The 24,902-nt window shown below is 26.3% G+C and overlaps 1 protein-coding gene, 1 long non-coding RNA gene and 1 other non-coding gene across 7 annotated transcripts in view; 1 reads left to right on the top strand and 2 right to left on the bottom strand.

Annotated features, from left to right (window-relative positions):
* Positions 1-24,902, top strand: part of LOC127289809 (uncharacterized) — a 31,053-nt gene that overhangs the window by 717 nt on the left and 5,434 nt on the right. Inside the window, exons 2-3 of the long non-coding RNA XR_007844218.1 lie at positions 9,637-9,718; positions 24,307-24,408. This is a non-coding gene — a long non-coding RNA (uncharacterized LOC127289809). The remainder of the gene's footprint in view (positions 1-9,636; positions 9,719-24,306; positions 24,409-24,902) is intronic.
* LOC127289787 (uncharacterized) lies at positions 118-18,717 on the bottom strand. 5 transcript variants are annotated; one of them, XM_051317955.1, is made up of 8 exons: positions 18,604-18,717; positions 18,210-18,486; positions 7,996-8,309; positions 4,155-4,258; positions 3,926-4,080; positions 3,428-3,850; positions 2,385-3,333; positions 118-874 (listed from the first exon to the last, which is right to left on the bottom strand). In XM_051317955.1, the coding sequence occupies exons 3-8, from the start codon at positions 8,066-8,068 to the stop codon at positions 485-487; spliced, it is 2,094 nt and encodes a 697-aa protein (XP_051173912.1). In that variant the 5' UTR covers positions 8,069-8,309; positions 18,210-18,486; positions 18,604-18,717; the 3' UTR covers positions 118-484. The 5 variants fall into 5 exon arrangements, with proteins under 5 accessions (XP_051173912.1, XP_051173915.1, XP_051173916.1 ...); XM_051317958.1 differs by having other exon boundaries at positions 18,210-18,303; positions 18,604-18,713; XM_051317959.1 differs by having other exon boundaries at positions 18,210-18,287; positions 18,573-18,710.
* Trnam-cau (transfer RNA methionine (anticodon CAU)) lies at positions 7,405-7,476 on the bottom strand. The gene has a single exon. It is a non-coding gene; the product is annotated as a tRNA-Met (tRNA).

Genomic DNA, 24,902 nt, shown 5'->3' with positions numbered 1-24,902 from the left:
GTTTAATAATAATAATTATTATTTTAAATTTATTTACATCTTTTGGGGAATTTTGTTTTAAACGTTATACAAAATGAAATTAATACAATCGAAAGTTTAAAATGATCATAAATTATTTACTTATATTTATTTTCGCAATTACTATATACATATGCAACATTTTTTTTTTTCTTTAAAAAACGTCAGTTTTATAATACACAATTTAAACATTTATCGCACATTTTTTGAGCACACATAATTCTAGTTTTGAATTACATACATCCTTTAAAAAAAAAAATGCTTTATAAAAGTTTATAAAATTTTAATAAATTAAATTTTTTTTTATAATAAATAATGTAAGCTATTGAAATTTTAATTAAAATACTATACATAGGTAAATACTTTATAAATTTCCCTTTTTCGTGTTTATTGTTTCTGTGATTTTTTTTTTGTTGTGATTTATTTTTTGATATGTTTGTTTTTTAAAATTCAAATTTAATTATATTCATCGTTTTGGAGTTTGTAATAAACTTTTTTCAATTGCGCGCATTTTTAACCATTTGGTTAGGACAGCAACGATCGTTAATACTGCACCTAAAAATGAAATGACCCCTAGAACAACAAGAACCATGAACCAACTTTTAAAATTTCCAATTCTATCTGAAATATCGCAATTACAATATTCACTTTCATTTAAATTTAATGATGAAAAATCAACTGGTCTTAGGGAAATTAATTTTGTTTCTTCAATTTTAATTTGCCGTCTACGTGTTACATTGTGTGATTTTTTAATGAATTTATATGATATACTATATGTAAATTCCTGCCCATCAAAAGATCCTTTAGCGCTATAAAATTGAATCATTAGAGAATTTCCGCTTGAAATAATGGGCACCTGCAACAGACAGTTATATAAAACAAATTATACAATATATATATATAAAAAATATTATGAAACTAAAATTACCAACGTTGATTCAACGAAAAAATAAAATTTAAGGATTCTAATCCCCATCAATGAAATTTGATTATTTTCAACCCTCTGAAACAATCATTGTTTTGTCCCGGATTTTCCGAAAATTTCGAAATTTCAAATAATTTTCATATTTCCTCGACTCGGAAGCAATTTTTCTCGTTTGATAATTATTTATTTCAATGCTAGAAGCATTTTAAAAAAACAGGAAAATTGCTTCCGAGGCGGGGAAAATAATATTTATCATTGTTTTTTCACAGATTTTTCCAAAATCCCGAAATTTCATGAAAATTATTATTTTCCCGTCTCGGAAGCAATTTTTCTCGTTTGATAATTATTTATTTCAATGATAGAAACCTTTTAAAAAGCAGAAAAATTGCTTCCAAGTCGGGGAAAGCAGTGATTTTGAATTATTTGTCACGGATTTTTTTCGAAAATCCCGAAATTTCAAGAAAATTATTACTTCCTCGCCTCGGAAGCAATTTTTCTTGTTTGATAATTATTTATTTCAATGCTAGAAGCCTTTTTTAAAAAAAAAGAAAATTTGTTTCCGAGGCGAGGAAGTAATAATTTTCTTGAAATTTCGGGATTTTCGAAAAAAATCCGTGACAAATAATTCAAAATCACTGCATTCCCCGACTTGGAAGCAATTTTCCTGTGTTTTAAAACGATTCTAGCATTGAAATGAATAATTATTAAACAAGAAATATTGCTTCCGAGGCGAGGAAGTAATAATTTTCTTGAAATTTCGGGATTTTCGAAAAAAATCCGTAACAAAAAATTCAAAATCACTGCTTTCCCCGACTTGGAAGCAATTTTTCTGCTTTTTAAAAGGCTTCTATCATTGAAATAAATAATTATCAATCGAGAAAAATTGCTTCCAAGTCGAGTAAATATCAAAATTATTTGAAATTTCGAAATTTTTGGAAAATCCGGGACAAATAATTCAAAATCACTGCTTTCCCCGACTTGGAAGCAATTTTCCTGTGTTTTAAAACGATTCTAGCATTGAAATTAATAATTATTAAATAAGAAATATTGCTTCCGAGGCGAGGAAGTAATAATTTTTTTGAAATTTCGGGATTTTCGAAAAAAATCCCGTGACAAAAAATTCAAAATCACTGCTTTCCCCGCCTCGGAAGCAATTTTCCTGTTTTTTTAAAATGCTTCTATTAAAATAAATAATTATCAAACGAGAAAAATTGCTTCCAAGTCGAGGAAATATCAAAATTATTTGAAATTTCGAAATTTTCGATAAATCCGGGACAAAACAATGATAAATATTAATTTTTTTTTATTTCAGGTTTTAGATGGTTGAAAATAATCAAATTTTATTGATGGTAATTAGAATCTTTAATTTCTTCGTTGAATCAACATTGGTAACTTTAGTTTAATTTTCCATTTTTTATATATTTGAAATATTTTACTTTACCTGAATGTTATTAATATCAGAATGTGATGTATCACAAAATGACCAAAGCATTTGATTATTATTCTCATAAATTCCATTGTAAATTGTTATTTCATTTCCTTTACAATAAACTGATTTACTGTTATTTTTTTTCTCTAAATCATTTGATTCGTTTGTAATTAATTCTTTTCTTACAATTTTTAATTGAATTGAAACTTTCTCAGTGATTTTTCCAAGAAATTTATAAATACAAATTGTACCTGGTGGATACCAATTTTCCATTGATTTAATAATTTCTCTTGACTTATCAGAACTTTTGAATATAAATTCACAATTTTTTTCAAAATTTGATTTTATTCCTACATCAATTTCTTGTAGGGTCAAATGAAATCCATCATGCATAATGGTTCCATCATTGTTGGAATAAAACTCAATAATGATATTTCTCCCTCTTGATAAGATCTGTGGTATGTGACCCTCACCACAAAATTTTGTGATTTCAAAAATTTTACCATTTATATTCTCTAGTAAAGCGAGATAATCGCTTAAACAATTTGTATTTTCTAACTTATCATCAATTCGATAACGTCTTAGAAATGATGGTGGATTCGTATTTTTTCGAAATTTTCTCGATTCATTATTAAAACGATTATGTTTATCACGTTTGATTTCATTTGGTGGTAATAATGGACTATTATTTAATGGATTCCACTCGTTAAAAGATAATATCTTTTCTTTAAAATGTCCTTCATGTCGAAATCGATTAGATTCAAATGGTATTGTTTGGGTCTTTAAATGTTTAGCTATAACATTCTGTTTTAATTTATCGTTATTTTTTCTACCTAGATTTACCCTTGTTCTGTGAGGTTTTATTGTTTGACGATATTTTTGTTGTGGACGATTATCCTGACTGATTATGATCTCGTCTTCTTCATCTCGTTTTGCGTTTGTATTCCTCAATGTTCGTATTCTAATTAGGTTGACAAAAAGAAAATTTTATTTTTTTTTAAAATAGAAAATATCGTATTTAAAGAATTAGTTAAAGAATTTTTTTTTTTTTATACCTGGCTGCTTGAAAATAACTTGATTTTGTCTCGAAAGGTTTCTCAGGTTCAAAAATATCTTGACAATTTTCTGTAATACAACCATCTTGATGGGTGTAATTCATAAGACTGTAGATGTCCTCTGAACTGCCTATACTAAATCTTCCTGTACTTGATTCAAGGGCAATTCTGCATCTGATGCCTCTTGGATAAACACCAGGATATCCGGGTGAAACTAAGCGACAATATCGACGATCATTACGATTATTGCATTCGAGTGGACATTCACTGATTGAGGGTCCAATGAGCCCTCGATGTCGTTCATTTGCCAAACGTGATGGTAAAATTGAATATTGAGCAGAAAATATCACAGGATTCTCAGCGGCAAATTTTGTCTCTGAATTCATTACTAGAGTCAAATCTGGGCCTTTTCTTAAAAATAATCTAAAAATTAAAAGTAAAATTTAGTTTTTATATGTACATATATTTCAATACAGTGTTATTGAAAAAAAAAATTACCTAGTTGTATTACTTGTAATGTGACCACAATATCGTCCAGAATCTACTTCCAAATCATCTGATGATGAATCTTCAAAGAATTGTATATATGCTCCTAAGCATTTGGAATCTTTTAAAACACCCACTTGCAGTCTTCTTATTCGAAGTTCAATTATCTATAGAGAAAAATTTGTATATAGAAAAATATAATTTATATTTATTTATTAATTATTAATAAATAAATAAATACCTGAGGATCCTTTGAAGGGGCTTTAATTCGAACAATACATTTTCCCATTCGTCCGGTCCATCTAATCAATCCCACAGAATTTCTAACTGTTCGATTGCATCCTCCTATAAATAAAATTAATATATTTAAAAAAAAGTATGTAAACAGAAAAAAATTTAAATCTTTTATCGTAACTACTTTCTTATCAAAAAATTTTGTTTCCCAATCTCCTCTTTCTCTAAAGTCTTTTTTTTAATGCTCACGTGGCTATTGCATAAAATTAAGCATTTAGCGCATTGCATCGATAACGAAAAGAAGATCACTTTTCGCCAAATGGGGGAATAAATGTTTTACTCGGTTTGTGACGTTACGCCAGATTAGACTCTTTCATATAGGGTTGGCCTTGTGCACGCTATATATTTCTGGATAGAACGTTAATCCGACGACTTTTGGAGATTATGTCGGGAGAGTTCTCCTCTTCTTTTTTAAGGGGGTGCCTCGACATAGTTACGATCATCGCCCTTCTCTTTAAATATATATATCTCTAAAAATTACCCACATAATAACCTTGTTAAAAAAAGATACAAAGCAATTTCCTTTTTAACAAAAAAATCAACTGAAAATAGTTTGGCAAAACAATAGGAAAAAAAAAAATGTTATTTTCGAGTTATATATCTCTTTATATACTAATGGAATTACTCATCGATAGTATGGTACCGCTGACCACTGAGGCTATTGAGTTTGTTGGCTAATTAATTGGCATTGATGCCGCCAATCATTTTGAAGTGAGCAAGGTTTACATCAAACCACCATATATGCAAACCATTTTCCCGATATACATTTTGTTTCATTAAAATGAGAAAAAAAAATATGGAAAAAAATACAGAAAAAATTAATACATGATATGTTTTTTTTTTTTGCAAAACAAGATTTTCAAATGAGAGCACGTTCCTGAATATTGTTGAGTCGCCAAAATTGCATCATATACGTATACGCATACACGACATAGGGAATAAGAAATAATTGCTATGAACTCTGTATATATATTGTAAGCGCCGTATAATAATAATAATAATAATAATAAGTGTTGCTGAGACGAGACAACGTCGGGTATACGTTAAAACGACGATAATCTATTTAACAATTTCCTCGGCTAGATTGAACAACAACTGAATTATCAATATTCTAAAATTTTTGAAAAATTCGAAATTCATTATTGCGCATACATTTTGAATATAAAGAAATAATTTTCTTTTCTTATTAAACTGCCATTATTTTTATTATCATTTTACAAATATATTGTATAAACTAGGTGTTCATGTCATGACTAGCTTCCTCATCATGATACACTTATATTCAAGATTTAAAAGAAGGATTACAACTAAAAATAGCGATCAATTTTATAAATATATTAGTAAAATGAAAACTTTTGTATACCTCAATCGATTCATTTTTATGTCAGGAATATACAATTTTGACAAGAATTAATTAAAATTTTTATATCAGAAAAAGTTATTTCAAAAAATACAAAAAACGATTATTTTCAAAAATTCAAAAAAAAATGATTTAATCTATATAAAGAAAATTAAAAGGCATTAAAATAAGCTGCAATGCTTATTATTTTCATCCAATTTTGCTTATTTTAATCCATTTTGGTATTAAAATAATAAGCGTTATGCAGCTTATTTTAATGCCTTTTAATTTTCTGTGTAGATTTCAGTAAAATGTGAACTTTATATAGGCTAATCGACTCGTTTTAATGCAAGAAATAAGTTTTTTTTACTAAACAAAATTAAATTTACAAAGAAAAAAATATTTTAAAAAAAATTGTTTTTTAAATTTTGAAAAAATTGTAAAAAGTAAAATGTGAATATATTCGGAAATCCTTGTGTCAGATTTTAGGTATTAATGATTTAAGCATAAAATTTTTTAGAACAATCCGTTAAAACGTTTCTGAGATAATTTGTACACAATATTTTGTGACATACACACACATACATCTGGACATTTGCTCAGGACTTCATATATATTATTTCTAGATGAAAATGAGTCCATATAACCCAATTTTAAAAAATCGAAAAACGTCACGAATGCAAAGCTTCCTCATGAGGAATGAGCCAAAAGTTTTGAACGTTCAAATGAACGAAATTTTTTTTTGCAACTTATTTATTTTATTTATTTTATTTTAAATACATTATTACAAAATTTTGTTTTAAATATCTAAAAAGAAATTAATATTTTAATAATTGTTTAATTTATAGATTGAAAAAAATATTTCGTTCATATGAATGTTCAGAACTTTTGTCTCATCATGATAGGAAGCAATATTTGGTCTTTGAGAGTGTTGAATTTAACCTCCATGAAGTTGGCGTCGACACTTGAAATTTATTTTTCACGGGACCAAAATTATTATTATACAATAATAAAATGCTTATTGGTCTGTCCTTCTGTCCTAACTTGAAGTTGGTCTTTACTGATTTCACGCGTTTTTTTTGAATTGTAATGTTATAACGTGTCGTGTCAAATTTTGACAATTTTTTTTTCTCATTTTTGCCAAATAATTGTGTTTTCAAATTTCGAAATTGGTTTCTTTAAAATTTTTTTATAATAAACAATGAAACATCAAATTTCGCGCACGTTTAATTTTGCTAGTTATTGAATAATTTTTAACAGGGTGTCTTAACGGTCAGGGAAAGTCGCAGGGAAACGTCAGGGAATTTTGTTGGTCAGGGAAATGTCAGGGAATTTCAGAAAATTTCATTCAAAGTCAGGGAAGTTTCTGTAAATTTCTACAAAAAAATTAAAATTTTTTGTGAATTTAAAAATTTTTAGTCTAAAAAAACTTGAATGGTTTTTATTACCATTTGTTACTACCATTAGAAATTAATTTATTGTGAAATATGTCAGTAACCATATTTTTGTTCAAAAAAAGCAGAAATAAGGTTATTAAAAAGTCAGGGAAAAATCAAAAAATGTCAGGGAGGAGTCAGGGAATTTTTTTCACAATCCCTGTTTAAAAAGTTTTTGGGTCCACATAATATTTTGAAAAGTATTTCTCAAGGTATTATTTGGATTGAAAATCTTTAAAAAAAAATAATTTGACATTTTTCGGTTCAGTGAAAAACAATTTTCGGCGATAAACGTCGACACCAACTTCATTGAGGTTATGGATTTACTTGGATAAAATAAATAAAATCATCTTTAATATAAGTGAAAAAGAAATTAAATTAATTTTCATTTTGATACATATTAGAAAGAAAAAAAAAATATTTAGCAGAGCGTGGTTTCGATCCACGGACCTCTGGGTTATGGGCCCAGCACGCTTCCACTGCGCCACTCTGCTATCTTGGGGTTGAATTTTCAAATACCCGGGGGCAAGAATTCGATCGAAAATTACTATAATCCATTTGTTTTCTACAATTGTTTATTGAAAATAAAAAAAAAAAAGTGTTTTGAATTAAAAATGTAATATTTTTAAAAATTTTCCCTTTGTCAAAGTATATGTATATACTATTCCAAAGTATATTCGCGAAATGAATATTCATTAGCCTCTCACTCTTGCGACAGTAGGAAATAGGTGAGGTAGAAAAGAGTACTTGAAATAATTAATCGGTGCGTACGTATGTAAACTCACGCTTTGGTGTTTTTTTTTCCTCTTTTTAATATACAGACATTCGCATATTTACGCAGGAGCCGTAAAAATTCGTATATTTGCATATAGTATAAAAGATTTCATATTTTTACGTTTCCATATTTAAAAATTAAATGTAATAAAATCATAATTAAATGAAAATGTTTAATATTTTTTTATTATAACTAAATTTTATATAGAATATAATATAAATTATAGTAAAATTTTTACCTCTTGATTCAAGAAATGCGTTGGAAAAATAAGGAATGATGAAGATAAGATATAAAACAATGTCCCATTTCATCTTCGTTATTCCCTAATAATCATGAATAGAAATATCCTTGTAGATTCTCTCACTTGTCCTCCAATTTTCTCTTCTCGTTACCCTTCATATTTTTGTCCTTCTTTTTTGCTTCCCTCGCATCTCTCTATATGTAGGGAAAAAACAACCCTTCCTATATATATATATTGCGGATGCAAAGCAAGAAGGTTGTGCCGACGTGTCGCGAGAGTTAGGAGGGTGCTTATCACCTGGTAGATAACACCTGCAAAACAAACAGAAACCTAGGTAAACAGAAGCAATAACACTTTCGTATAATTAACCATGCTCGTAATCTCAAAATGTCAGGAAATGCGATTTTCCCGCTTCAAAGAATAATCTCGGTATTTCTCTTACTTGCGCAAAATTATATATATATAGTTGAGCTATTAGAGCATAATGAATAATAGTCATCTTTTGTTTTTAAATGAAATTTAATATTTTATTAATATTTAACTCTCTCTGAAGAGAGAAACAAACATCTATATAATTTTTTATCCCTTTCTTCAGCGAGCGCATCACATATTACACCGCGTTCGACAAAACTTAACTTTTTTTTGACACACAAAAAAAATTAAACATTTTCAGAAACTACATTGCAAAAAAAAATTATTTAATTCAAATACACCGGTATTTGAATCAAATAAATTTTTTTTTCAGTGTAGGACCCAAAAAAATACCGTGTCTAGCCGTTTTGCCACAGAAAAAACGCTGGATAAATTTTGCGTTGCGGATAATTTTAACCAATGCTAATTTACATAAACAGTGGCAAATAAAATTTGTTGCAGTTAATTTTTATACCGATTTTGGGGTAAAAATTCTACATTTTTTAGTGTGTGCTAGATCAAGTCGTTTGTGGTTTTTAGGGGTAAAAACAACTCCTAAATGAAAAGTAACAATCACAGAAAATTAAAAGGCATTAAAATAAGCTGCATCGCTTATTATTTTAATCCAATTTTGCTTATTTTAATACCAAAATGGATTAAAATAAGAAAACTTGGATTAAAATAATAAGCATTGCAGCTTATTTTAATGCCTTTTAATTTTCTGTAAAGATATTTTTTAAAAATTATTAATATTTTATAAAACTTGGTATCTAGGGGATTTTGGGGTCGCTAATGGTGAATCTGATGTCAAATTTTCATAATTTAAAATGGCGGATATAAAATAAAAAATTAATAACTTTTTAATATTTTGACCGCCATATTGGATCCGCCATTTTGAAAATCTGATATCTTGTCACTTTTCATTTAGGGGTTGTTTTTACCCTCAAAAAACCACAAACGACTTTTACCAACCAAACGGCCAGACACGGGTATTTTTTTTGTGTCCCAATTTCTCAAAAATGTTGAATTTTTTTGTGAGTCAAAAATCATGTCGGACGGTATTATATTCGCAATTGAGTCGCCGGAAAGTAAAACCACACATAAAATTCTGATGGCCATGTTAATTCAATGGGAGTCAGAATTTTATGTGTGGTTTTACTTTCCGGCGACTCAATTATTATTATTCTTATCAATTTCACAAAATTATTAATTATTTTATTTTTCCAGGCTAATACCAAAAGAATTATACAATCAAGAGATAAATGACATTGGCAGAGAAGCGCAGCCATCGGGAATGTAATCATAAACGGTGAGTCATTTTTTACTCAATAAAACTATATAAATTTTTACCGCAAATTCTCCAATACTAAAATTTTTGTAGTTAATTCAAAAAAAAAAAAAAAAAAAAATGTCGGAAGGCTTTTTTTTAATATAAAAACTATTCAAAAGAGGATATATATCCTAAAAATATATAAAATAAATATAAAAAAAAGTGCTAAAGTATATATCTTAATAAAAGAATATAACAAATCCCCACTAAAGAGAATAATATTTTTTACTTAATAGACTCTATAAATTTTGCGAAATCCGCATATGAAAAATAGGTATGGGCACATATGTGAAGATAACCCAAGGTTTTTTTTTCACATTTATTTAATATAAATGCATTGAACATAATTTCTTATATGAAAAAAAAATTTGTTAAATACAATATCGTAAGATGGATAAACAATAAAATGTCATTATTGTAAAATGATTATAATTTCTTTTGGAAAATGCATTTCCATTTAAGGTATCACATCGGCACTAATCGGAGTCAAAAGTTTGTACCTCGCATTACTACTTCCCGCACTATACTTTCGCCCTCAACTCCCTATACTCTCAGCCCATACTGTACCTACTTCTACAAATGCACTCGTACACGTATACCTCACACTAGCAGCGATTGGAAGGAGTAGGAGGTTTGACAACGTCGCTATAAGTCTCGCTTTGACTACTGTGGACTACTGTCTCTCTCTAACTAATGTTACCATCCTGCGATGTTGCCACATCAAAATGGCGGGTGTGCTATATATTGCAAATGACGTTATGAAATAGAATTTTTAATTTATAATTACAAATAAACGGCACGGTAAATTATAAATTTTTTTGTATATTTTAGTTCCAAATTTATTCGTGAATTCAACATTAGTTTTTGAAAAAAATTTATAGAAAACTTCTGATGATATTTATGAAAATGTACTTCTCCCCCATACATTAGTCCCGTCTCCCATGCAAAATAAGCAACTTTGATTGCTAATATCTCTGGTTTCGTACGGCGAAAATTCTTCATATTTTGCAAATTTGTCAAGAATGATAATAAGAACATATGGTAAAATTTTCAAGAAAATCTATAGAAAACGGGTTTACCGATGTGATACCTTAAAAACGTGAAAAGTTCTGCTATATATGTATATATATATATAAAATAAATGAGCTTGCAAAGTACGTTAGATTGAAAAGTTTTGGGGTCTATTGTCAAACGATTGCTTTTGGTTTGGATTTATCGTTGTATCTGAAAAGAGCATTTATTCCTGAGGGAGAATATATATATGTATATGTATAAAAAAAAGCTTGCCAGACTATAAAGAAACTTAAAAAACTTGAGTTCAATTTGAGTATATAGTATTCGTTGTACTCATTTTGAAGCGCAACAAAAATATGGTGTTATTACAAAGTGAAAAGAAAATTTATTTCATTCAAATAGTTACTTTACATTTGTCTAATAAATATTTACTTTTGAACCAAATAATATATTTATTTGAATGAAATAAACTGTATTTAAAACAAATACTATTTATAATTGGTCTGAATAATAATAATTTATAAACAAATATTTATTTCATACAAATAAATATATATTTAATATAAATAAATATTTATTCAATACAATTTATTTGCTAATAGTCAAGTATCCGATTATTTGAATCGAATAAATTTTTTTCCACTGCATATATATATGCGTCTTGATAAGCAAAAACAAGTCTCGTTTTTTAGATAAATCAATTATGATTACATATAATAAAATTTCATTTAAATATTTAATTTATAAACATTGCATATATATAAATGCAATTTGTTTATCGTCTTTTAAATTCTTTTTATATAAAGTTTCCAGTTAACAAAACTTTATAAAAACTTAACACTTCCTTGGCACAAAAAAGTATATACAAAAAAAAAAAAAATCTATCAAATCGTGACCTGTTTTTCTAAAAGTTTGTATCAACAACTTTTGTATTTTTATCCTCCGACGAGATTATGAAAGGATTATTAGCTCACATTTTTTATGTATATATATAGTTGAATATTATAAAAGTGTTAAACAAAAGTTTTTGGAACTAAATGTAATGAAAAATTCATAAAGATCGATGTATTAATGAATAGGTGCACTGAAAAAAAATTCTAGTTATATTTAACATTTTGATTCTGGTTAGGTTAACCAGAATTCTGGTTATTTTAACGAGAATTCTAGTTAATTCAACTAGAATTCTGGTTAACATAACTAGAAAGTAATGTTAAATATAGCCTAACCAGAATTTTTTTTTCAGTGTGTATTATAATGTTCAACAAATATCTTAATTAGTCTAAATTTAAAATTTTTAAGTGACTTCACAATAAATGAGTATGGGTATTTTTTTTTTTTTATATATAGAGATATTCCTATTAGCGGTGAATCATGAGTATTGGGTGCGAGAAATGAAGTCGTGTAAAAGCACTTAACAAATTGCTTAAAATAACCAGATCCACAAGAAGCTTTCCCCCCTTTCCTCTCTGTCTCTTTTATAAACCACATTATTTCTTTAATAAAATTCTAATTATCTATAAAATATAATCTACAATTATATAGAAAATTATAGTGATATATTTTTTTTATCTTCTTTTAAATTTGTTTGATCTCTGTTGACAATTTTATTTATTCTCTTTTTTTTTGTCGTTACATCCCCTATATTTCTTTCTTTTCGTAAAACTGCTTTGTCACTTGAAATATCCTCTCTAATTGTTTTCTGCTTTTCCGGATCGTTAAGTTTCTTTTTTTTTTTTTTTTTTTTTTTTTTTGCGTATATTAGTGCGCGAGGATTTTTCCGGTCTTAAATCCATGGCTTTCCACTGAAAGATGGCTTAAAAAGAAGCTCTCTTATAAGCCAGTGGAATAATGCGCTCAAAGAGGCTCGGCTCCTAATCACTATAAAAGAGCCGAAGAGAGACGGTATTACCAAAATGAATAATAGAGAATAATTCATTCCTGCGAGTATTTACAAGATCTTTCATTTCATTCAATGATCACCGATACAAGTATAATAATATACTAATTGATATTTCAGAAGGAAAATAATAATTTAAAAAAAAATCATAATCTTTTTTTAAAAAAATACGATTTTATTGATTTAAATCTGATTATTTTCATTTAAATCAAATTTATTCCGATTTTTACATTATATTTAAAACTTTTCAAAAGTTCATTTTTTAATAAATATTTAAAAAATTTCTTATTACAAGTAATAAGTTTACGTTTTACTTTGAAAGTACATATATGTAGAAGTTGTACCTAATATATTTTTTTTGTGCAATAGATTAAAAGATGAATTTTTAATCTTTAAAATATATTCACAATATAATAATTTACATCCAAATATAATGAATGAATTTTTTTTTGTGCACGGAAAAAAAGAAAAAGTAATTTTTACTACTTTCATAGTAAAACGGGAACTGTCCGAAGTTTCTGCGCATCTTTGGCAACTTTTACTCCAAAAAATAGTAAAATTTACTCCAGAAATAGTAAAAACTACTACGGAAAAGTAAAATTTACTATACAAAAATTGTAAATTTTACTATATTTTTTGAGTAAAAGTTGCCAGAGATACGCAGAAACTTCTGACAGTTCCCGTTTTACTATACTCTCTAAATCTGAATTAGTAAAAATGTTTACTAATTTAAATTAGTGACTCACTTTTTGCTTTAGAATTAGTTAAATTTTACTAATTATTAGTAACTTTTACTAACAATTAGTAAAATTTAACTAATTCTAAAGCAAAAAGTGAGTCACTAATTTAAATTAGTGAACATTTTTACTAATTCAGATTTAGTGAGTACACACTAAAAAATAATACTTACTTTCAGTTGACTTTTGACTAAAACCGTTAACATTAGAAACATTTTTACTGAATTTCAGCCTTGAGTGTATGATTTTAAGACCTAAAATTGACTTAATCTAGTTTTAAGATTAAAATTACACTAGTTTTAAGGCATTTTGATTTTAAGATCACAGAAAATTAAAAGGCATTAAAATAAGCTGCAACGCTTATTATTTTAATCCAATTTTGCTTATTTTAATCCATTTTGGTATTAAAATAAGTAAAATTGGATTAAAATAATAAGCGTTGCAGCTTATTTTAATGCCTTTCAATTTTCTGTGATGTTAATGGTTTCAGTATTTGTTTTTTGTGTGTATGAAAGTAGTAAAAATTACAATTTTCTTTTTTTGCGTGTGCATATATTTCTTCGTTATAGTTTTGGAGGTAAGATTTTAGTAACTGATAATTTCATCTGTAACTCTCGCGATTTCGCAAGCGTTAGGTTGTATAGCTTCAGGCGAAGGGGAATGTTTTCATAGGTATATACTATATATAAGAACATGGGGTTTGTAAGGGTTCAAACCCCAAATGCCCCCGGATATATGAAATCCAGGGACTTGTTTTTAATTGTTTTTATTCTTCACTTCTAGAGAAAAAAAAAAAAAAAACAAAAAAAGAGGAAGAAGGAAAATCACACAGAAAAAATTGTTGCTATGTAGTCTAGTCACATGTTAGTGGAAAAAGTTTTCCCTCTGTTTTAATGGGGCAAGTTTGTTTCTATACTATCAGAAAAGCAACAAAGGAAGCTTCTCAAAATCTCTGATAATTAAAACTTTAGTTATCGAATATTCGACATTAATATTAAGGAAATTTTTATAATTAAACTATATTTATAGAATTAATATTTATACTGAAAAAAAAACAAACTAAAATCACAATTTTTACAAAAAAGAAAAGAATTTCTATTCCGATTTGTTACATGAAAAGAATGCATTTTCCAAGCTCTTTTTTTCTCGCACTGTCCTTTAGGATATAACATATATATATATGTGAATGATTCTTCGCAGCTTTTGTGAGTTTTTCCTCTTCCTATTCTTTGTCTTCAAGAAAGGCCGACTACGACTAAACGACGCGATTCATTCTCGGTCATCTACCTTCTGGGGGGAATTACTTGGATTGGAAAGTAACGTCACTTGCTTTCGTATAGTGTAAAAAAAAAAGAAAAAAAAAAGGGGTGGAACTTGGTATATATTCAAGAAGTAAATCCAAAGGTATATAAATAGTGTGATGCGCTCAGTGTCTCTTCCTCAATTTAATCCACCGAATCTAGACCAAAGCATGAAAATAGGAATTTTTCTTTAGATAAATGAAAAAATGTATAAATTAAAAGAAAAAAAAAATTATATAATTCTGGAAATTATTTTTTGATGATCCATTAAATTAATAACAGTAATTTAAGATTTATTAATATTATAATATATATATATATATAAAAAATGTTATGTTCGTAATAGTTTCTTATATCGGAAAATGGAGGAAAATATATGACAAAAGCACCGACTATATATACCTAAGGATATCTATTTCATTGCATGAGAAAAAGAGAAGTATATCTAAGAATCACCGCAAATGGCTTCTATTGTGGTTGATTAAAGATAAATTAAAATCTCTGAGAATAAAGCAGTTGCTATCGATAAGAACAAGATGAAATTGAAACTATAATTACATTTCATATACAATATACATCTCTATTCTTTAATATATATATATAGGTTCTAGAATTTTTTTTATTATATATATATATTATATTTTTTGTTTGATAAAAAATATATAAATATATGAAGGGTAGAATGACAAAAGGGGTCAAGCGCCAATTCACTGTTTTTACAGGAAGTAAAAAAAACATTTTTAAAAATTTTGCAGGTCATTTAAAAAAAACTGAGAAAACCGTTTCGATATATTAATATGTTTTAATAAATAAACAACAATTTGTTGAAATAAACCTACATATTAACAATAAAATTAAAAAAAACTGTGGTTCCTTGAGGTTATATCAACTGCGCACATTTTCTCTAAACATTAATTATAAAAAAAATATACAGTTTAAAGAAAAACTGGAAAATTAGTTTCTTTCTATGGAATCAACGAAATGAATAGAAAAAAAAATTCCTTTAAAAAATTGTTTGTTTTCAAGAAAATTACGAATTAATTGCTTGCTTTGGAATTGAGCAATACTTTCATCTTTAAATTCAATTGTTCACTTAGTATAACCATAAAAATATTTAAAAATTAATAACAAAATGATTTTAAAATTGTTTAAAATTGAAAATACATTATTATTATTATTAATTTTATTAATTAAAATATTATTAAAATAAAATTAAAATAAAATATTAAAATAAAACCTAAAAAAATAATATTTTTTTTTTATTTTGATAATATTATTGACTCATCACTTTCTTTTGTTTTTCAATCAGGTTGCAATAAAGTAAATTTGAGGCTATTTTATTAATTTAATTTTTATGAAAAACTGATTTAAATACGCAATAAAAAAGGAAATCCTTCTACAGAAATGTGTAAATGAATTTTCTTGATTTTTTTATGCAAAAACCTCATTTTCGATAAATTGGCGCTTGACCCCTTTTGTCATTCTACCCTTCATATATGCTTCTATTTATTAAATTTATCATTTAAATATTTATTAAAAAGAACAAAAATAATTTTGAAATGAACTTTTGAAAAATAGTTAAAAATAAAAAGATTAATATAAAAAAAAAATCATATTTAAATCGAAAAAATTGGATATTTTTTTTTTTGATATTTAAAACACTCTGATTTTTATAACAATCAATTTATAGTATAAACAAAATTTTATATATAAAAATATAACAAGTAAATTATATACAATTACTTTTATAAATATATAATATTCAAAATAATTATTATTTAATATATTTAAACAAATATAGCTCATGCAAATTTAAAATTTTCATACTTTTATTACTTTATATAATTAGTATGATAGCTATCTATTTCCTATATGTAGAAATCTAATTACTATAATTGAACATTTGTCCATTCAATATATATGGTATTGATTTACTCGATAGAGTTCCTATGAACACCATATAATAGATCTTCATCGGTTTAAATTCGAAATTTCGCGATACAAAAGCGAGAGAGAAAGAGTACCTATGTGTCAGCGCCAATCTCGTCTATAAATAAAAATTTTTTAAAAATACTGATACATTTTCAAAATTAAATTGACGTATGAGTAAATTGATTTTTTTTAATTTTTATAAAAAATAAAAAAATTAAATTAAACTAAATCGGTTTTAGAAATTAAAAATCATATAAAGGTAAAAAAATTCCTCCTATATATAATCAATAAAATGCAATTGATATAAATTATTATTATTATTATTATTATTATTATTATTATTATTATTATTATAGTTCGGGTAAATATTTCAATAATCATTCCAATGAAATTTTGATTTTAAAAAATAGTAATGAATTAAAAAAAACCCACATACTTATCTGTAGTTGATTCAAAAAATTTTTACTAGTTTGAAATAATTTTTTTTGAATTAAAAAAATTAGTGTATTAAATAGATATTTTTTTTTTTTTTTTAATCAAATGCTACTTTCTTCGCAGTGTATTAATTGTTTTTCTAAGTGATTCTAATTAATAAAATATGCTGCAAAATACTTGGATTAAACAAATAATAATAATGATATTAACAGCAAATATATATACAATATGTGAAGGAATTCTTCTACATGTATGCAAAAAAGTTTTAAAATAAAAGTTTAAATTGTGACATTTTGTTATTTCAAGGAGTCTGCTTCGCGAAAGTAGAAGAAACCTTGTTTGGTCAGACAACTATGAAAAGATAACAAAATCATACTTGTACATTGCAAAATTAATTTTATTACTAAATTACATTATTTTTTTTTGAAATTATTAAAAATTGTTGCATTATTAGAATAATGTGTATTAAATATAATATATATATATATATATATATATATATATATATATATTCAATATCCAGTTAGAAAGTAGTATATAACATTTTATTTAATTAATTATACATTTTTATTAAATTTACTACATTTTATATTAAATTTAAAGTAAAATTTATGTTAAATTTAATAAAAATTAATATTTAATTTCAATACTGGTTTTTTGTATTTGCATTAAAAATATTAAATTTAATACTGATTTTTTCATGATGAAACAATTACATTTATGGAAATACAATTTTTTACCTTCACAGAAAATTATAAGGTATTAAAATAAGCTGCAACGCTTATTATTTTATTACATTTTTTCTTATTTTAATACCAAAATGGATTAAAATAAGCAAAATTGGATTAAAATAATAAGCGTTGCAGCTTATTTTAATGCCTTTTAATTTTCTGTGTTTATCTATACTGAAAAAATTATAATTATTTGATTCAAATAATCGAATACTTGGCTATTATCAAATAATATTTATTTGTATCTAATAATATTTATTTGAATCAAATAATTTTTATTTGAATCAAATAAACTGTATTTAAACCAATAATTTCTGTATTTGAATCAAATAATTTTTTTTTTCAGTGTATAACGTCCCAATCTGATTCCTTTTTAAATTTTTCTTTATAGATATTTTAAAAATTATATTCGGAAATACTTACCCCTTTCAGTTGGTTTGGACTAGTCCAGGATTTTATCTTGTGATAAATGGTCCATCAACAGTTGAATTCTTCATTATTCTAAGCACCATGATAACTATTATCAGAATAGACTTTTACAGAAACATTTCAAATAAACAAACTGCTAAAATAATAATCTTAAATCTTTCACTTGTGCTTTTTCCTTCAATTTTAAAATTAACCACATGGTTCAAAAAGTTAAATTAAAAATTATTGTATTTGAATTTTTATTTAAAGAACAAGGTTCATGTTTTTTTTTCTGTTTTGAAATATTTTATGAAGACATTAACAAAAAAAAAATGTAATTTTTAAATTTTAAAATTAAATTTTTTTTTTTGTTAGTACAGTATGATTGCAGTACACGTGTGTAATATACTTTTTATCGATAATTCACACGTGTCACGTGAGATTATTGGCCCTTATACACATATATATATATATGAACAATTTGACAAATCTCCACCGCATATGGCGCGTCGCGCACTACTGAAAACAGTGAATGTTTCCACCATCCTCTCTTCTGATTTTCTCCCACCATATCATCCACACAGCATCCATCGTCTCGAATCGCCGATCTTTGAAATACGCAAGTCTATAGTAATATAGGGTGATTATAGATTCCCCCTCCAATTTTTTTTTTCAAATTTGATATAAAAAAAATTTGATGAAAATTTTTTTCATTTATTACTTTGATATTGAATTTGTTTTTGATAAGAAGAACCATTTTTTTTTTGGAATAAAATTGTAAGGTACTAAAATAAGATGCAATATGCTACTCTCTAAATCTGAATTAGTTAAAAAAAATAATAATTAAATAATATTAACAAATTAATAAATAATTATAATATTATAACATAATAATATAAAAAATGTTATAAAAATATTACAATAAGTATAATAAATTATTAATAAGTTAATAAATAATACATTTTTATTTTTTAATATTTGCATTTTAGAAAAACTGTTCTTTCTTTAAATATAATATAAAATTTTTTTTTAAATTTTGAAATGGAACTTTCAAGTTTTAAAAAATTTTCGAATTCAACGAAAATTTCTTCTAAAATATCCGTAAAAAAAAAATCTTGGAAAACTTGTATGTGGTGTATTCATATAGTTATGCGGCCAGGTGAACGTATTATATACCTACAGGTATCCAAAAGTCCTTCAAGTCAAAGCGATAAATAACTGACTGTATACATTCAACCGCAAAAATAGGGAGGAGTTCGAGTGGTACTTTTGTCATGATATTGAATGAAAGAGAATATATATATATATATAATAAAAGAAAAAAAATTCTCGAGAATGAATGTTTTTCAAAAAAAAAAAAAAGAGAAGATTCATGTTGACAATAAGAATAGATGCAGATAATCGTTTCAATTCAATTCGATTTGAAGGAGGAAGTCTATAAAGAAAGATCATAAATATATTGGAAAATTCAAGAGGTTAATTGATAAAACTCGACTTATGATATGGTTCGTTAAGTTTCGGCTTTTATATCAAAACAGAAAAATGTTTGATGTCGCTATAATTCAAAAGCTAGATATTTTTATTCATCAAGAGGATATTGTATAATATATTATGAGCGCAGATAAATTCTTGTCGGTTTTCCAAGAGATGAGAGAAACAACGGCAATGCATCATCGCATATTCCGTTTGCTTACTGTATATTTAATATATATATATATATTAATTTAAGCATTGTTTATTTTTTGAATTATTTACTGTACTTGTTCAAAAATTTAAATAGGCACCTATCAGATGAACCAAATTCGAGATAATTATACACTGAAAAATATTTATTTCGTGCAAATAATCTATTGCTATGAGCAAATAATTTTTATTTCGTAAATCAACCGATTATTGGAATCAAATAATTTTTCTTTCAGTGTATATGAAACTTAATTTTTTTTTGTTAGCAATAGTACACTGAAAAAAAAATTTATTTGATTTAAATACACTGTTAAAAATCGGGCTTCAACTTTACACTATAAAAAGATTGAAATAATATATTTTCAATCCGAAAAGGGTAAATGTTTGCATGTCATTGGTTGGACAAAAAACTTTAAGCCAATGAAATAAAAACATTCGCACTTGTCGAGATTGAAAATATATAATTTCAATCTTTTTAGTGTAAAGTTGAAGCTTGATTTTTAACAGTGTACCGGTGTATTTGGTTATTATCAAATAAATATTTACTTGAATCAAATATTTCTTATTTGAATCAAATATTTCTTATTTGAATCAAATAAATTTTTTTTTTCAGTGTAAAATTTCAATTGAAACATGTAAATTTTAATTGGACGCATATATATATATACAATTTGTTACGTGTATAAATTTCCTGCGACTGACCTATCTTTATCACAGTGGCACTTGTCTCATACCATGTTGGTTGTAATAGCAACATGGCTTCATCCTATGGGAGCAGTTGACTATACACCAAGTTTCCTTCAAGTTCAGATATAGCTACTCTTTGTCTTTTCGGTTGAGTCCGATAGGGGAGTATAAGTCTCTACGACAAGGAGCTCTTCTGATGTCACTACCTTCCCTTGCGAACGACTAACAAACAACTTGTCATAAGTCAGCTTATAATAATGACTCTTACAGTCACTGTAAATTATTTCCCTAATGCTCATCTTTAAAAAAAATATCAAAAAAAGGAACAAAATTAACTTTTTATTATAGACTAATAAAAGAGATAATAAAACCACGTACATTATATTTTTAGTTTGTATATTATATAGCTAATAATTCTATGTCACAGCAAAAACTAATTATTAGCTGTAACAATATAATTGCTAACCATATAATAACAATTACGGATTTAGCTAAAGTCGTTAAATATATTATAACATTTTTTCTCCTATTTTTTTCAATGCTTTTTAATATTTATAATTCAGTAATGCACTTCATCTCTATTTAAATAGTTTTTGTCTTCATTTGCTTGTATAGATTTGATATAATTCCATTTTGTATAAAGCCAAGGGTCTTAATACAACTTGAGTTATATATCACAATTTAAATTTAAAGCTTTTAAGCTTCGTGAAGTTACCGTACGTGATTTAAGTTTCTACGCGACTATATAAAGAGGTAATATATATTACTAGATTGTTTCTAGATTGATTTCTATTTAAATACAAATAGACCTAGAAATTGTTAACAAAAATTAACAAGATTTTAACAATTTAATGTCTAAACTTTAAAATGTGGCTCATATATATATAATTCGTTTTAAGAAGAGTGTCGCATCGACGAAAAGAGCTATAAATCACGACTCTGGCGAATCAGAAGTTGTAACAGAAGGGTATATCTGTCTCATTTATCACGTGCGAATTGCGAACCTTCTGTCAAGTTTGCAACAACCTCTAAAATTTATTGCAAATTAATTCTTTTTTTCACTTTCTAATTATTTTTTCCTTCTATCATTTTTTTTAAAATTATATTCTAATTATACTAAAATGTTAAGACATAAGAAGTAAAACATTTATATAAGTTATATGTTTATGATGGCTTTAACAAGCAAAAAAACAATATTAGTTGGTTATGTTTATGATAGTTTTATAATTATCTTCAGAGTAAGGTACTTTAGAGAGAAGGATAGAATATTTATATATATGTAGATGGTTAAAAAATTAACAAGATAGTAAAAAAAAAAAATTTGAAAAATAAAAACAAAAAATTATCGACCTAGAAATCTACCTTATCGACTGTTGGTGAAACAGTTTTTAAAATGGAAATATAACAAATTACCGAGACAGAAATCTACTTTACCGACTGATGGTAAAACGTTTTTAAATTAAAAAAAATTACCAACACAGAAATCTACCCTACCGACTGATGGCAAAACAGTTTTTTAAAAATGAAAATATAAAAAAATTTCCGACATAGAAATCTGCCTTATCGACTGATGGTAAGGTAGATTTCTATGTCGGTAATTTTTTATATTTTCATTTTTCAAAAAAAACCTGTTTTACCATCAGTCGGTAAGGTAGATTTCTATGTCCGTAATTTTTATTTAAAAAACGTTTTACCATCAGTCGGTAAAGTAGATTCCTGTCTTGGTAATTTGTTATGTTTCCATTTTTCAAAAAAAAACTGTTTTACCATCAGTCGATAAGGTATATTTCTATGTAGGTAATTTTTATATTTTCATTTTTCCAAAAAAACTGTTTTACCATCAGTCGGTAAGGTAGATTTCTGTGTTGGTAATTTTTTATATTTTCATTTTCCAAAAAACCTGTTTTACCATCAGTCGGTAAGGTAGATTTCTATGTCCGTAATTTTTATTTAAAAAACGTTTTACCATCAGTCGGTAAAGTAGATTCCTGTCTTGGTAATTTGTTATGTTTCCATTTTTCAAAAAAACTGTTTTACCATCAGTCGATAAGGTATATTTCTATGTAGGTAATTTTTATATTTTCATTTTTCAAAAAAACCTGTTTTACCATCAGTCGGTAAGGTAGATTTCTGTGTTGGTAATTTTTATTTAAAAACGTTTTACCATCAGTCGGTAAAGTAGATTCCTGTCTTGGAAATTTGTTATGTTTCCATTTTTCAAAAAAAAACAACTATTTTACCATTAGTCGGTAAGGTAGATTTCTGTGTTGGTAATTTTTTATATTTTCATTTTCCAAAAAACCTGTTTTACCATCAGTCGGTAAGGTAGATTTCTATGTCCGTAATTTTTCATTTTTAAAAAACTGTTTTACCATGAGTCGATAATGTAGATTTCTATGTAGGTAATTTTTATATTTTCATTTTTCAAAAAAAAACTGTATTACCATTAGTCGGTAAGATAGATTTCTATGTCGGTAATTTTTTATATTTTCATTTTTCAAAAAAAAACCTTTTTTACCATCAGTCGGTAAGGTAGATTTCTATGTCCGTAATTTTTCATTTTAAAAAACTGTTTTACCATTAGTCGATAAGGTAGATATCTATGTAGGTAGTTTTTATATTTTCATTTTTCCAAAAAAAACTGTTTTACCATTAGTCGGTAAGGTAGATTTCTATGTCGATAATCTTTATATTTTCATCTTAAAAAAAATTTTATCAGTTGGTTAGGTGAAATAACCGTAATCATCGCGTAGCGCTCGCAAATGAAATTTGATTTTACAATCGCGCGTTACAATGAAAAAGTATTTATTTATTTATTATAATATTGATAAAATTATAAGAGAATTATTTTTATTATTTTTATTACTTGGTAAAAACTGCTATTTTAAAAAATTAAACTTAATTGAATAAAGTGTGTATATGTGTGTTTTACTGTATAATTTTAAATCCAAGAGTAGTTGAGTAAAAGATTTTTATAAATCAAGAAAGTAAGAACGATAAGTTTTCACAAATCGACGATTAATTTTCACCAAATGGCATTGAAAGCACGTAGTATAATGCTGTGCGACTTAGAAGAAATGGGTTTTTGGCTTTGTCGAAGCTTTGGAAAAGAAAAGCAATAAATTTGCCACACACAGCAAATCGGACCACGATGCAAAACCGTGTTTGGCAAGTGCAATAAAAGTACCATTTGGTGCAGCAGACACAGTGAAAGAGAAAGAGAGAGAGAGGGAAAGTGCTCACCTACCCCTTAGGACTTGTGCGTGCCCCGAATATAATTTATTGCAGTTGAAATTTTCTAGAGGGGTGTCCCATAGCTGGTGTTATATATATAGGTAACAACCCTTAAGTTTTGATCGTCCCTTACGTGCACTTTGAAGGCCACAACAGTCATTTCTTTGTTTCTATAACGGTCCTTTATGTTTTTTAACCTTCTTTATTGATAAATAGTATCAAGTTTTATAAATGTTAATTGAATTTATATTAATTTAATGTGTCTTAATATAGTATTTATTATGTTTATTCAATGAATGGCTAAATTAAATTTTAAAGGATTCGCAAAAACCCTCTGTATAGAAAGGGACTTAAGAAGCAAAAAAAAATTATAGGTTATGTTTAAAGTATATCATAGACATAACCTATAATTTTTTACCTCATAGGTCCTTTTTTTCAGAGCTCGTCACATATATCAATTATTATTCTTATTGATTCCACAAAATTATTAAATATTTTATTTTTCCAGGCCAAAAGAAGAAGAAGAAGACCAGAAGAATTATATATATATACAATCAAGAGATAAATGACGTTGGCAGAGGTGCAATATCATCAGGAATGTAACCAAACGGTGAGTCTTTTTTTTTACTCAAAATAATTTTACTCGAAAATTTTTACCGCAAATTAAATTTTCTGTATAGTTAATTTAAAAAAAAATGTTTAAAAGTATTTTTTATCATAAAAACTCTTTAAAAGAGGAAATATTTCCTTTTTTTTGTTTACAATTGTTATCCATTGTTTAAAAAAAATGAAAAATTGTGAAATTGATTATTTAATGAAGATTCAGTTTCTGCTAATAAATAAAAAAAAAAAGAAAAAATATCGTCCATCTGTCCAGGGTGGTAATGGATGGTCCATCATCATCAGGGGGGTGAATTGCAGCTGCAGTACATGATGCTATTCTTTGGTCCCTATACATTGAACTATGACACCTAATGATCGCTTGTTGTAGTGGCTGCTGATGACTTTTTGAAAGTCTGTTCGTTACATAGTATCTAATCTGACTTATTATAGAGATATAGCAATATGGACAATATGCGCAATTTTTCATTTTATCAATGTGAT

Source organism: Leptopilina boulardi, unplaced genomic scaffold, assembly GCF_019393585.1.
Source record: "Leptopilina boulardi isolate dan_hultmark-lab unplaced genomic scaffold, ZJU_Lbou_2.1 LbouV2_51, whole genome shotgun sequence".
Taxonomy (NCBI): domain Eukaryota; kingdom Metazoa; phylum Arthropoda; class Insecta; order Hymenoptera; family Figitidae; genus Leptopilina; species Leptopilina boulardi.
Note: the sequence above shows the minus strand (reverse complement) of the source record. Positions and strands in the feature narration are given on the sequence as shown.